At 40.5% G+C, this 15,197-nt stretch overlaps 1 protein-coding gene across 1 annotated transcript; it reads left to right on the top strand.

Moving 5' to 3' along the window:
* The first annotated feature begins 2,040 nt into the window (after positions 1–2,040).
* On the top strand, positions 2,041–13,226 carry LOC148130378 (vitelline membrane outer layer protein 1-like). Its single transcript, XM_087967672.1, has 3 exons — positions 2,041–2,211; positions 5,752–5,852; positions 12,239–13,226. Exons 1-3 carry the CDS (start codon positions 2,041–2,043, stop codon positions 12,531–12,533), a joined length of 567 nt encoding a protein of 188 aa, XP_087823798.1. The 3' UTR covers positions 12,534–13,226.
* The last annotated feature ends 1,971 nt before the right edge of the window (positions 13,227–15,197 follow it).

Below are 15,197 nucleotides of genomic sequence, written 5' to 3'. Positions count from 1 at the left end.
TATATTACAGATAAATTTATTTATTTTCATTGCCTGGTAAGAGATCAGTCCAAATTAATTTCAGAAGATACAGATTTTTATCTGGCACCAATAGTGAGTTTGGTGGTTTATCTACTGGGATGTGGGCATTCCAGGCAGCACATAATGCTATTCTTGGTGGTTTTTGAAGTTAAGAGTTGTTCTTAAATGTAATCACCATTTAATAGATTCAAGTTTGCATATCTTTCATTCCAACTTTTGCAACTTCCCCCTCATGCAACAGGTGCTGCTTATCATAAATAATGATCTACCTACCTAATACCTACTACCCTCTTTAGTGTTCTGCCCACATTCATATTTCACTGCTCAGTCCAATTTTCTCCTCTTTCTAGCTGTATTGAGTCCTGTGTAAGAGTAAGTAGAACTTCACTGTTTTATTATTAGCAGCCTGATAAAAAACAAGAATAAGGTAGGCAGGAAGGGCAAGAATCACAATCTGGACAGAATTATACAGGCGTAATCAGTTGTCCAGCTTTTTCATTCAGGAAAGCTGGGAGTGAATTCCAAGGGAATTCTTCTTGCAGTAACTATTTGGAGCAGGAAGAAAAGCTTTCTAGTTTTTTTTTTTTTTAAAAAAATCACATCTAAATTAAAATAGCATATGTCCAATATCTATCAGGATTGTACCAAAATAGGTGAAACAGCAAAAGGAAGGAGTTTGAAATATAACTCCACCTTTAGCTGAAAGAGTAGAAAGTTTTTCAAATGCAACAAAAGTTGGCTTTCTGTATTTTGCAGTTACTGAAATATATATTACTGCCTAAAGAGAGTCTGAATTAATACTGAACCCAGAAGTTAAAACTGTCTACTGCTTCAGCCCTTAGGGACAGATTTAGACAGAGCTCTCAGTGTCAGGACTATTTGAAATATATTTGCATTCTTACTTAAAATATTGTGAGATCACCCAGACATTTGAGATAAGATTACATCATTTTGCTGATTTATAATTTTGAAAAATATAATTTGAGGACCTGAAGATGATATGAGGATATTCCCTAAAAGAGATCTTGGATAAATATTTCAAAATAAATACATTTTAAATGTATAGGGTTGTACATCTAATTCTCATCACACAATTTCTCTTTCATTTCTATTCTTAACATTCTAATTGTGTAATGACAGTAATCAAGAAAAAACTGAGGATTTAGATGTGATGGGAATTACAAACCAACTCACCAACTCATGCCATTTTGCTATATATGGTCAGTTCTACATTCTGAAAAGGGACATGGTGGCTCAGTGGCCAAGACACTGAGCTTCTCAATCAGAAAGTTCGGCAGCTCAGTGGTTCGAATCCCTAGCACCACGTAACGGAGTGAGCTCCCATTACTTGTCCCAGCTTCTGTCATCATAGCAGTTTGAAAGCATGTAAAAATGCATGTAGAAAAATAGGGACCACTTTGGTGGGAAGGTAACAGTGTTCCATGTGCCTACAGCATTTAGTCATGCCGGCCACAAGACCATGGAGATATATTCGGACAGTGCTGGCTCTTTGGCCTTGTAATGGAGATGAGCACCACCCTCTAGAGCCAGAAACAACTGTCACGTATGTGCGAAGGGAACCTTTACCTTTACATTCTGAAAAGTACTTATCCTCACTTTCTAAATATTTGCACTACTTGCACTGATCTCTAAAAAGTACAATCCTTCAAAAAAAAAAAAAAAAAGGAAGATCCATCCATCACCATTGCTCCAAATTGTTTACAAAATGTTGGAATTATTCCGATTCAGCTTCCCGGTCACTCTAAGCTTCTTAGAAACATCATTATTGTAATAAAAAAATCTTTTAAATGATCTTCCTCCCCAAAAATCATCTCAGTCAAAAATAGCAGCAAATCTCTCTAGTATCAATATCTGAAAACCTGGATTTTCACTAAAGTAGGGAAGAAACTCAATCAAAATGATAAAGACAGGAAAAAGGGGAAGAAGCAAAGTATTCAGATCATGTTCAAACAATACTCTTCTTTCCTAAGATTCCTGTTCTAGATCAAGAAGATAGTCATGGAGCTCACCATTAATATTTGGGTCTTCTTAATCCTTCTCTACTGGCCATGGGATTCAGAAACACGGAAATATGAAGCCATCCTTAAGGTGCCAAATGGAGGACGATGGGGTACTTGGGGAAAGATAATATTCTGTCCCAAAGGACATATTAATGGCTTCGCACTGAAGGTATTTTGCTTCTCCCATCCTATTGCTCTTTTTGGTTTATGGGTATGTTCCTCCAAACACAGAATGGCCTTCTTAAACAAAAGTTATGTGGGGACAAAGAGAGGAAGAAGAGAACCATGGAGTAGTGATAGAACAGAAATGTTTTTGCAAGCATAAGGATGAAATTTTGAGTATCCTCTGTCAGTTCTACAATAGACCAGGTCAGGAAACTGACTCCACAAGAAAGCTAGCACTGTACTAGAGTGGTATTCAGCAGGTTCTGACCAGTTCTGGAGAACTGGTAGTGGAAATTTTGAGTAATTTGGAGAACCAGCAAATACCACCTCTGACTGGAGATTTTACAGTATCCTTCCCCTGCTATGCCCACCAAGCCACGCCCACAGAACCTGTAGTAAAAAAAATTGAATCCCACCACTGAACTACACATTGTAGCAGGGGTGTCAAACTCTATTTCATTGAGGGTCGCATCAGGGTTGTGTTTGACCTTTGTGGGCTGGGAGGGGCGTGGCCAGGGGGCATGGTCAGGGTGGGCATGGCCAGCTCGATATCATTTAATGAGGCTCTGTTTTCAGCTCCAATGGCCTCCTGCAATCCTCTGTCTGTTTTCGCTGACAGAAAACCACGGGCTGGTCCTTGGCTGTTTCTAGGATAGGCCCTTGGGCCAGATCTAAGCACCCCGTGGATCAGATCCAGCCTGTGGGCCTTGAGTTTGACACCTCTCCATTAGGTAGTCTTTGACCTACAGTCACAATTAGGACCAGAATTTCCATTACAAAGCAAGGTAGTTGTTAATGAGTCATGTCTGGTTTGACAACTTTTTTGCCATGGTTGTTAAGTAAATCATGCTCTCATTAAGTGAATCTAACTTTCCCCATCGACTTTGCTTGTTGGAAGTTGGCTGGGAAGGTTGCAAAAGATCATAACATAATCCTGGGATGTCACAACTGTCATAAATACATGCTGATTGCCAAATGTCCAAAGTTTGATCAGCAACCATGGATTGCATCATGCATGGGAAAACTATGACAATCATAATGACTCTCATAACTCACTTTTTTCAGTTCTGTTATAACTTCAAATATTCATGATTGTAATGGTTTAAGTCTTCTTTTCCTTCCTTTTTATACTTGTGGGATCTAAGGGAATCAGTCTTGAGTATTTATCAAATACTTTCCCACTTCACTGGACTTAACATATGATTCTTCTTCCTCTGGTGACTTCTGGATGCCTTTGTCATGGGCTTGTCCAAGGTTTCTCACAATTAATAGGATCTTCAGGTATGTCGCACAGGAAAAAGTCCAATTGTGTGACTCTCGTAAGTCAGAACAGGGAAAAAGTAAATGATCAAATATTCTGGTGTAGTACCATAGATGTAGCAGTGGTTTGTGCCGGACTTAGAGCAAAACCTGAGGGACCAAGGATCATCTACGTGACCATCAAAAATTGACATATAGTTTGATAAAGGTATGAAGATTTGGCTTCCATGGAATGGGCTGATAGTAAAAATTAGAATAGCATTGAAAACAGTGCTATATCTTATTTATCAACTTAGGTCCTGTGTCTCATGGCTCTTCTAGTATAAAAGCCAAATAATCTGTAAATGCCTGTAATTTATATTCTTCCATCCCTTTTATTTCCTTGTCTTTCCTAATATTTCTGTTTAACACTGCTAGTTAATACAAATAATAATGGCGACAAAGGACACCCATGTCTTGTTCCCTTCTTAATGTTAATTTTTTCAGCCAGCTCTCCATTTACCATCACTTTTGCATATTGTTTGTAATATATTGTCTTAATCATTTTAATAAACCTTTCCCCAAAATCCATTTCTTCCACTGCCAGTTCACATTGTCAAATGCCTTCTGTACATCTAAAAAGATTAATGCCATTTGATTTTCTGGACGCGCTTCATAGTATTCCAGAGTATTCAGAATTATTCTCATGTTGTCTTTTATTTGCCTCTTAGGTAAAAAGCCATTTTGATCTGAGTGTATAAATTTGTTTAAGAATCTCTTTAACTCTCTGCCAATATTGAAGCAAATATTTTGTAATCTGAGTTTAACAATGATATTCATCTATAGTTTTTAATCTGTTGTAAATCAGTCTTCTTTAGGAATGAGAGTGATATATGTCTCCATCCAGGAATTGGGCATTTTTGCCTCTATCAGTACTTCATTCAGCACCTCCAACATTATGTTGCTCAGGGAGTCCTGCAACGCTTTGTACAGTTCTGCTGGTAGGCCATCGGGTCCTGGTGCTTTCCCATTATTTTGTCTTTTTATTGCTTCTGTAAATTCCATCATTGTGATTCTTTCCTCTAGCATTGATTTAACTTCCTCTGGTACTTTGGGTAATTCTGCTCTTTTAAAGTATTCTTTAATTTCTCCTTCTCCAACTTGTTCTTGCTCATATAATTTCTCATGGTATTTTTGCACTATTCTTTTTTATCTTCATTTCTATAGCAAAGATTCCCTTTATCATCTATTAGTTGAGAAACCTGTTTCTGTTCCATTTCTTTTTTTTAGCTTATATGCTAACCACTTTCCTGGTTTATTTGCATTTTCAAAGAAATTTTGTTTGGATCTCTTTATTTTTTGTGCTAAATCTGCTTTATCTGTTAATTCCATTTTGTGGTTTATTAATTTCATCTTATTTTGTATGTCCTTTCTTTGTGGCTTCTTTGCAATTCCTTCTCTAATTTTTTTATATTCTTCTTCTAAAGTCTTTTGTGTCTGCCTCTTTTCTCTATTTCTCTTTTCCACATACATTATAGTTAGTCCTCTTATATAAGCCTTTGCTGTGTCCCGTACGTTTTGTAGTGAAGTCTCTTCCCTTCTGTTTTCATTGAAGAATTTCAACTCTTTTCCCATATATCTTATAAATTCTTTTTTTTTCAATATTAGGTTATTCATTTTCCACCTTGATCTCTTTTGTTGTCCCTTCCATATTACTTTTATTGGATTGTGGTCTTCCCAGGTATTTGTTTCAATACTTATTTCTTGTATATTACAAATCAAGTACAATGTACAAATAACAAGAAAAAAGTCAAGGAAACAGTAGGTCTACTAAAGAGAGAGATGATAGAAGTAACAGGCAGTAGAGAGAAAGCAGTTTTATTCATTCTTTGCATCAATCTTCATGCAAAAAGAAACTATATCCCAACTACCAAAAACCTAACCATAAAAGACAGACTAACCACACTTATTAGAATTCCAAAAAGATGGAGGAGATGCTTTCAATGTACACAAAACATGAGACAAGAAACAAAACAAAATATAACTTAGTGCTTACAAAGGGTCTACAAATGTATGAACACATAAAAGCATTTTCAGTCAATCAGAATAGAGCTGGAAGGGATCTATATTGTTGCAAAACAGTTGAGCTTTCTTTGCTGTAGGTACAAATTCACCTTTGTGTCACAATAATGTGTATATGATTTGAAAAAAATACGGTTCATTCTCGATGTAGCGTGGTTGTAGGACTACCATCAGTATCAGACATGTCAGAAATTTCCACTGACATTTCCTTATTTTCCATCAGATGCAACCAAGCCATACAACATGGGCTGATGACACAGGAGGTCTCAACAGTGTGCGTCTTGGATGTACCGATGGGACAATAATTGAAACGAAGAGTGGACAGTAAATTGGATTTGTTTCATTTCTTTTGTTGACTTTGTTTTCTTGGAAATAGATAGGAAGAGCAGATTAAAGGGAAATAATCTTTGCTGGTTGAAAAGCAAATAACACTAATTCCAAATCTTTCTTTGAGTCTATCGATGATTATTTTATAGAGTGTAGGTCTTCACAGCTGCTATTTATGGGTGAAATAACTTCTGAGTAGTGTAAAAAAATGAATATCTGTCGATGTTCAGACTGAACTTGGCAACAGTAGTCATATTCTTTTCTACTGCTTGTGAGGAGAATGGCCACAACTGATAGTTAACTGTCACATAACTAACATATGATAGCTTTCCTCTGTATTTAAATTGTTCAAAAAAAAAAAATCACAGAAGCATGGAGTTGAAAGACATTTCACGGGGTATCTATGTTTCCTTCTTGGGACAGAATCTGACAAAGCATTTTGGACAAATGCCTATTTAACTTCTGTTTTGAAGACTTCCAATGAGAGAAAACTCAGTACTTTATGAGCCAGATTTTTCTATTGGCTGATAACTTATTCCATCAGAAAATATCTTCTAATAACTGGAGAACCTTATCTCTTTCTGGTACTTTAAATCCAGTGGCTCTTTCCTGTTCTATAGGATGCCAGAGAACAAATGCAGTTCCTTTATATGACAATGGTTTAGATTTTTTTTTAACCTTGCTGTCATCTCTCCTCTCAATCTTTTCTGCAAGCTAAGCATAAATATTTTCTGTTCCTGTTCAGAAAATGTCATCTGCATTTGATTCCAATAATGGGTTCCAGCTACTTTTCTGCTATGACCACCTCATTTATTTGCAGAGGAAACCACAATGTTTTCTCTAACACCTATCCTCCCTGTATAAATATGTTAATATCTTCATCTTGGTTGTCCTTCATTTTCATTTACACTGAGTTTGGTAACATAAAATGTTACTGAAAGTGGTAGTAGGCTACCTACTGTTGCATGATTAAAGGGAAGATAAACTTGTCACAATAGTGAAAAGTACATTTTTTTCAGGCTTGCTCAGAAAAGATGGAAAGTTAGAAAAAAAATGCACATGCTCCCAGAATGGATTCCTCATCCCCTAATGCAGGCCTCCCTCAGATATAGGCCTCTCGCCTTCACATATGCAGCTATACCCAGAAATGTTTATATACGTTCTGATTATTACATTGAGATTGAAGGTATTAGATACAGCTTTGATCCATATTTTCAGCCAAATCTTTGAAGTTAAACTTCAGAATATTTATGTTATTTATATTATGACATCAGGGGTGTCAAACTCAATTTAATTGAGGGACACATCGGGATTGTGTTTGACCTCGGGGTGCTGTGGTGGGTGTGGCCAGAGTGGGTGTAGCCAGCTTGACATCACTCATGTTGGGGTGCCTGCGATGGCCCGAGTGCTCTGCTAGTGAAAACGGGCTCCTGAATTCCATTTTCACTGGCAGAGGCATCACAGGCTGATCCTTTGCTGTTTCCATGGCAGCCCCACAGGCCAGATCTAAGCCCATGTGTTATGGAGTGGCAGAATAACCTGAGGCGAACACGGAGCAAACTTCAGCTTTTACTTTATTGTAACAATAATGGGTTGCCGCAGCTGCCGCACTAACAAGGCAGCCAGCTGGCGGACAACAGCTGATGCCATTTGACAGCTCCCTTTTATAGCTGGCTGTCAAATGGCATCAACCAATAGGAACGGTCCATGTTCCTGCTGGAAACACGGACCGGAGTGAAGACTTCAGCTCAGTCTTTTCCGAACGCCACACTCCTTTCCCCCAGAACGGAGCATGCGTAGTCCTTCAGATAACTCGGGCACTTGCACAGGCGGCCAGATCTTCTAGGTTCTGACGGAGCTGCTGCTGGAAGGAACTTTTCTGCTTTTTGGGCAACTTCTGGTGCCGACGAAGCTGGAGTCTCGGCTTCAGGCGTCTCTGGGTGAGGGACAGATGGCTGCTCAGGTAGGCTTGTGTTCCTGTCAGATTCACGGGAAGTTTCTTCGGGCGCCGGCAGTTTCTCTGTCGCAGGAACATTTTGAGGGCCATCTACAGACGAACTCCAACGCCTTCTAAGTTGATCGATATGGCAGCGCCAAATGTGCCCGTCTTGCAGTTGGACCCTCTAAGACTTAGGACTGGTTACTGCCACAATCTGCCCAGGCATCCATAAAGGGTGTCCTGCATAATTCCGGGCATAGACCTGGTCATTTTCAGCGAACTCCCTTGCCTGGCTATTTGATCCTAGGGGTGTGACTGGGGCATAATATGGATGGAGTCTGTCTAAAGTAGTCCTCAGATGTCTACCCATGAGAAGTTCAGCCGGGGACCTATTAGTGGTGGCACAGGGAGTCGTGTGCTGGGTTAGAAGCTACTTAGGAAGCCTAGAGTGGCAATTTATGGGCCCAAGCCTTTCCAGGACCTCCTGAGCAGATCTGATTACTCTTTCAGCCAGGCCATTACTGGCAGGATGGAAAGGAGCTGTAAGTGCGTGCCTGATTCCCAGGTTAGCTAGGAAGACCTCAAACTCACAGGAAGTAAACTGGGGGCCATTATCAGACACGATGGTGTCAGGGAGGCCATGGGTAGCGAATATCCTTGATAGAGCCTTAGTGATGGCTTCTGAAGTTGTGGTGGTCATCAAGGTCAGCTCTACCCATTTAGAAATAGAATCAACCATCACCAGGAATGTACGCCCATGAAAGGGGCCAGCCAGATCAATATGCACCCGGGACCAAGGGGTCCCAGAATCTTCCCACCTACCTGGAGTGGATGTGGGTGGAGCAGGTCTGGTAACTTGGCATGGCTGACAAGCATTCACCCAACTTGTAATCTGAGCATCCATGCCCGGCCACCATACATAACTACGAGCTAGGGCTTTCATTCTGACAATGCCGGGATGCCCTTCATGCAGGACCTTTAAAACTGAGGCTTGCAACTTGGAAGGGATAACTACCCTAGTTCCCCAAAGTAAACAGCCTTGCAAAGAAGACAGTTCTTGCTGGCGAGTTTTGAAAGGCACGAATTCAGGGGCATAAGGAATTGCAGGCCAACCCCTTCCCACCCAGTCAAGGACTTGGGCGATTACCTTGTCCCTGGCAGAGTGGGCAGTGATATCAAGGTGATGGGAAGTTTGAGATCATTGATCAGGAACACAGCATTAGTTGGTGCAGGATCCTCCACAGGAACAGGCAGGGGGCAGCGACTAAGAGCATCAGCGTGGCAGAGACTCTTGCCAGCTCGATGAACCAGTGTATAGGAATAGGCAGCCAGAAATAAAGTCCACCTGGTCATCCTTGGAGACAAAATCTGAGGAGTTTGTCTATCGCCTGATAGAAGGCCTAACAGAGGCTTGTGATCCATAACCAACTCGAAATAGTGTCCATATAGAAACTCATGGAATTTTTTGCCGGAAGCAACTGCAGCCAAAGCCTCCTTGTCAATTTGGCTGTAGTTGCGCTCAGCTGGGGAAAAAGTTCTGGAAAAAAAGGCAATGGGTGCCTCAGAACCATTAGGCAGTCTATGACTTAAAACAGCACCTATGCCAAAAGGAGAAGCATCTGCTACTAAAACTAAAGGTAAATGCTCATTAAATTGGATCAGAACAGCATCGGATGTAAGCAATGATTTGACTGCATGGAAAGCATGGGCTTCCTTAGGTCCCCAGTGCCAGGGGGATTGCTTATCCAAGAGTCTGTGCAGAGGCTCTGCAACAGAAGCTTTATGTGGCAAAAATGAAGCGTAAAAGTTAAGAAGTGCTAAAAAGGCCTGGAGCTGTTTTGTTAGTTGGTGTGGGTGACTCATGAATAGCCCTTACTTTGGATTTGATTGGGTGAATACCAGAGGTGTCAATTCTGTAACCCCAAAATTCTACCTGTGGGGTGGCTATAGTGCACTTCTCCTTCTTTAACTTAAGACCATGCTTCCTGAAACGATCAAGGACTCCTCTAACTCTTTGCAGTAATTGAGACTTGTCAGGGGCAGATATTAAAATGTCATCAAAATACGGAATTACACCTGGTAATCCTTGAAGAAGTCTTTCCATTAAAGATTGGAAAATCCCTGGGGCCACACTTACACCAAATTGGAGGTGCCTACATTTAAAAGCGCCCCTGTGCGTTACAATAGTTTGTAGTTCAGCGGCTGTGTCATCAACAGGGAACTGTTGATAGGCCTGTGACATGTCTAATTTCGCGAAAATGGTTCCTGGCTCAAAAGAATGTAGTAGGTGCTGGATAACAGGGACTAGATAAGCACTGATTTGTAAATATTTATTCAATGACGTCTTGTAATCTGCGCAGATTCTTACGCTACCATCTTTCTTCAGGGGTGTCACTATTGGGGTTTCCCATTTTGCGAAGTCCACAGGCTCTAATACACCCTGTTAAATTAATTTGTCAAGCTCCATGTCTAATTTGGAGCGGATTGCAAAAGGTACCCTTCGAGGCTTTAAACGGATTGGTACTGCCAGAGGGTCCAAGTTGAAAGATATTGGGGTTCCTGAATAACAGCCCAGCCCCTCGCTGAACACATCAGCATAGTCATTAAACAAGGTGTTCACTTCAGCATTTGTAATAGAGTGGATTCCGCTGATATGGAGGCCAAGGGCAGGGAACCAGTCTAACCCCAACAGGCTAGGGAGGGCACCATCCACTACCACTAAAGGCAAGTGACCTTTAAAATTTTGAAATTGAACAAAAAACTTGCCTTTTCCGATGACTGGGATGGTTCTGCCTTGGTAGTCATGTAGGGTTAACTGGCAGCCATGAAGCTTCTTCTTAGCCATTCTGGGAAGTAGTTGTTTCAAGGTGCTCCATGAGATGATGGACAGTGCTGAGCCTGTGTCAACCTCCATCCTGCAAGGTTTCCCTTCTATAGAAACAAAAACACTGATTTTGTTAGAGCCTTTGTTAGTCAGCTTGGCTTGATAGCAGGTAAAACAGTCTTCAACTTGTTTTTGGAAATGTTGAGTTGTCTGAGACTTTTGGGCAAAAGTCTTTCCTGCTTGACAGATCCTGGCTAAATGACCCTTCCTCTGGCATTTTAGACAAATGGCATTCCTGAACTTGCAGGATGCCCTGAGGTGGTTTCCCCCACAGCTTAGACAAATGGGCTGAGGCCGTGGAGGTTGATTGGGGGTTGGCCTATTCTCCCTTTGACTGGTTTTTTTGCTGCCTGAGGCGATTCACATCATTAGCCTCTTCAGAGCCTTCTTCTGAGGAGGCTTCAACATAATGGGTGGCTGATCTGCTCTGGCTAATTGGATTTCCCTGAATTTCTGCTGCTGAAAGTGCTGATAGTTCAGCAGCTTGAGACTCTTCAATTGCTAATTTAAGGGTTAAATCCCCTTTAGCCAATAGATGCCTTTGTAGCCTTAAATCCCTGACTCCACAAACTAGTTGGTCTAATAACATGTCTTCCAGATAGTCTCTAAACCCACAATGCAAGGCAGCTGTTCGTAGGGCAGCCATGTACCCACTAATAGTCTCTCCCTCAGCCTGAATCTGTCTCCTAAAAGCATGATGCCTGGCAATTCAGGATGGCTTAGGGGAATAGTGGTTGAAAAGAATTTCCTGCAAATCTTCCCATGGAACAGTCTTAATTGAACGTGGAGCCAATAATGCCGTAGCAGTATCAAACACTGTGGCTCCGCAAAAACTTAAAAAGTAGGATTTTTTCCTATGGTCGGAAATGTCGGCGAGGTCTATGGCATCTAGGAAACAGTCAAATCGGTTTCTGTAGGATTCCCATGTTTCTGCTGTCGGTCTGAAAGGCGGGAATGCAGGGTTCGAAGTCATCTTGACTCAGCAGTGCTGGATCTTCCGAGGAAAGTTGAAATTCACGCTCGTGAATAGTGACAGTAAGCTCTTAAAGTGACATACAGCTCGGTAGTGACTTTGGCTCTTTTTGTAGTGACTTCGCTCAGCGATTCTTTGCCCGGTTGCCTCTTATATGTATCCCGCCCTCGTCGCCAGTGTTGTGGAGCGGTGGAATAACCTGAGGCGAACACGGAGCGAACTTCAGCTTTTACTTTATTGTAACAATAAAGGGTTGCCATGGCTGCCACGCTAACAAGGCAGCCAGCTGGCGGACAACAGCTGATGCCGTTTGACAGCTCCCTTTTATAGCCGGCTGTCAAATGGCATCAGCCAATAGGAACGGTCCGTGTTCCTGCTGGAAACATGGACCGGAGTGAAGACTTCAGCTCAGTCTTTTCCGAACGCCACACCATGGGCCTTGAGTTTGTCACCCCGTTGTACATTATTATGTCTTAGATATTAGGAAGAATGGAACCACACGCGATTCATGTTATTTCTGCTTCTTGATGATTTACAGACTCTTGATCTTAACTCATTTTGAAATGAGAAATGTCTTTTTTTAATAGATGGAGAAATTGGACAGAATTTCAGGAATGTCCCATAGGCAACTTCGTTTCTTTTGCTCTCAACATGGTAGAAGATAAAGGACTACTTGATGATATGGCAGCTAAAAATATCCAATTCAGATGTAAAGAAGGATCTGTACTAACTGGACTGTCACACTATGTGCAGAATTTTGGTCCATGGAGCAAACATTGCCGTGTTGGCTCCATATGTGGAATCCAGGCAAAAACTGAGGAAGTCCAAGGCCGGGGAGATGATGCAACGCTCCGTGATATGAAGTTCTTCTGCTGTGTTTGAACCAAAAGTCTTTGGCACCACTAAAGCACATCTGTCTGTGTTCTACTGGATTTGTTTGACATGAATCCGAACACAACTAAACCTTTAACTAGGAGTTTTATGTGATTTAACAGTTGTGTTGCAAATAGCATGGTAAATTACATTAAAAATGAATGTTTTTATTTTTATCTTTACATATACATATGACTTCCATAAATGAAATAATTCTTCATGATTAGATTAAATAGATCTAAAAGTCCTGAAAAAGCTTGCAGATACAATCTCAATGATTCTTTCAGCAATGTTTGACAACTCATGTTTAATCTAGGAAAAATATGACACACTTATTATGCACTCTAATATCAGAATTTAACTAATGTAATATGAATTAATAGTATATGAATTATATGATATAAATTACTAACTTAAACACTTATCTATTTATATTCTTATATTCTTAATCCTAAAATCAATCAATCAATCCAGTTAGACTTACACACACTGTTTCAAATATCTAACAAATCATTAAGATATTCCCCCCTATATAAATATGCATACAAAAACATATATATCTAAGTATTTCCAGATATCTTAATCTCTTATTTGTACAAAAATATTAATTCTTAATAATGTTATAAAATTATTTCATTAAACAACTTCTCAATTAATTATTCTTATCATCAGTTAGTCTTTGATTGTCAATTAAACCTTTACTGTACAGCACAAGTTATTTTATTCTATGTAGAACCAGCAGCCTCTGTTGCATCAGCCACTTCCGTTTTCTCTTCTTCTGCTCTTCTCTGTCCTTACTGCCAATGAAGGATAAGCAGGCAGTTCCTCAAGTTCCTTAGGCACCCACTCTCAGCCTCTTTCTCACTCCAAGTCAAAGTCAGTGGTGGGATTCAATTTTTTTTACTACCAGTTCTGTGGGCGTGGCTTGGTGGGCATGGCAGGGGAAGGATATTGTAAAATCTCCAGTCAGAGGCGGTATTTGCCAGTTCTCTGAACTACTCAAAATTTCCGCTACCAGTTCTCTAGAACTGGTCAGAACCTGCTGAATACCACCTCTGGTCAAAGTATCCTAAATCTGTCCTCTTCTCAATTTGTTCACTTGTTCGATCTATTTGTTGGAATTAACTGGCTTGGGCAAATCCTTCACTTCCAAACACCGCTATCACCACCGCCAAATCACTGCCTGCTTGTCGAGCTCATGCCTGATTCTTTTGGAGACTGGCTGTTCTGCCCTTCACGATTTGCAATCTTTTCCTTTTCTGATAGCACTCTCCATCATTCTCATTCCAGAAATCCACTCGATGCCACAGTTATCTGTTAGCTGATTTCTTCCTTCCTCTTTCAATTGGGCTGTCATGACCACAGGTCCGCCATTGAAAAAATGACAGATGCTTACACCTTGCTGCTCCTTGGGTTTCCCTACTTCACGAATCCCTCCAAGACTTGCGTGCCCCCAGGGAGCCTTCCAATGTGTAGATTTGGGGTTAAGAAATGGAGCCCGTTCTTCTTTCCCTGCACCGCTGCGATGTCCAACTCATGACAGATGGGTGACATGGCAGAATAACTGGAAGAATTATTAACGTGGATGCAAAGCACCTTGAACAATCTATGTTCAAAACCTAAGTTGCTAATGGTTTCACATTGAACTTGAAGGAGCATCAAGTGGCTTCCTGTAAGGTTTTCACTTAGGTCTAGTACTGCTCAACATGTTTATAAATAACATCAATGAGTCCTTAGATAATAGGATTATCCAATAGCAGACATGTCTGAGGACTGAATCAAGGTTCAAGGAAGATATTGATAAAATGCAACAATGTGCAGAAACCAGCAAGATGAATTTGAACAGGAAAACTTAATATACATTTTTATAGGAAAAATCAAAGTATTATTTATTTATTAAGAACATTTATATGACTGTCCAACTCACTCATGGTAGCTCCAGGAAGTTTATAGAATTACCGCTCCCCAAATACAAAACCCAACAAATCCTTCCCTCTCCCCCCCCCCATTGACAATATCAGGCAAACCACTTGATGGATTCCGTATCACCCAGCTTCCGTATCACCCAAAGTTGGCAAAGCAGCTTTGGGGAGCACCCAGCTGCTCCCCAAATCTGCTCTCCAAACATGGTAAACCATGTTTCCAGGGCTTTTTGAAAGAGTCTCAATTTGAGGGCCAATCTTATCTCTGTCTGGGTGATGTTCCACAGCTAGGGAACCACTATGCAGATATATAATACAGGATGAAGGAAACTATGCTGGCAAAAATGATTTGAGATTCTGATTAAGATCAGAAGTCACAATCCCTCCTTATGCTCTGCTGGTTTGTCAACTCCTAGAATATTGCATTCAGTTCTGGGTTAGGGTGTCTGGAAGAACATTGACAAACTGAATGTACCAAAGAAAGCAATTAAGATGTTAAGGGACTTCAGGGAAACAGATATGAGGAAGGGTTGATATGAGCTATATTTAGCTACAAAAGAGAAAATTATGGGTCAACATGATAGTTGCCCTCAAGTATTTGAAGGGCTGAAATGCAGAAAATGTGGGAGGCTTATGAGTTTCATTCTATAAGAGGATACAAAGAATAACAAGTTTAAATTATGAAGAAGATTTTCCTAATGGCAAATGAAATGAAACAGTAACGGGCCATTTTGTTTGAGAGATTGTAGAC

The sequence above is a fragment of the Notechis scutatus genome, chromosome 5, assembly GCF_049901735.1.
Source record: "Notechis scutatus isolate UNSWTSFEM ecotype Mainland chromosome 5, rNotScu1.2, whole genome shotgun sequence".
Taxonomy (NCBI): Eukaryota; Metazoa; Chordata; class Lepidosauria; order Squamata; family Elapidae; genus Notechis; species Notechis scutatus.
Note: the sequence above shows the minus strand (reverse complement) of the source record. Positions and strands in the feature narration are given on the sequence as shown.

Bases quoted from the DNA above. Each gene is read 5' to 3' on its own strand.
- LOC148130378 (XM_087967672.1), top strand. From the start codon at position 2,041: ATGGAGCTCACCATTAATATTTGGGTCTTCTTAATCCTTCTCTACTGG. The intron at 2,212-5,751 runs GTATTTTGCTTC...ATTTTCCATCAG, and splicing joins TTAATGGCTTCGCACTGAAG to ATGCAACCAAGCCATACAAC. The intron at 5,853-12,238 runs GTAAATTGGATT...TTTTTTTAATAG, and splicing joins ATTGAAACGAAGAGTGGACA to ATGGAGAAATTGGACAGAAT.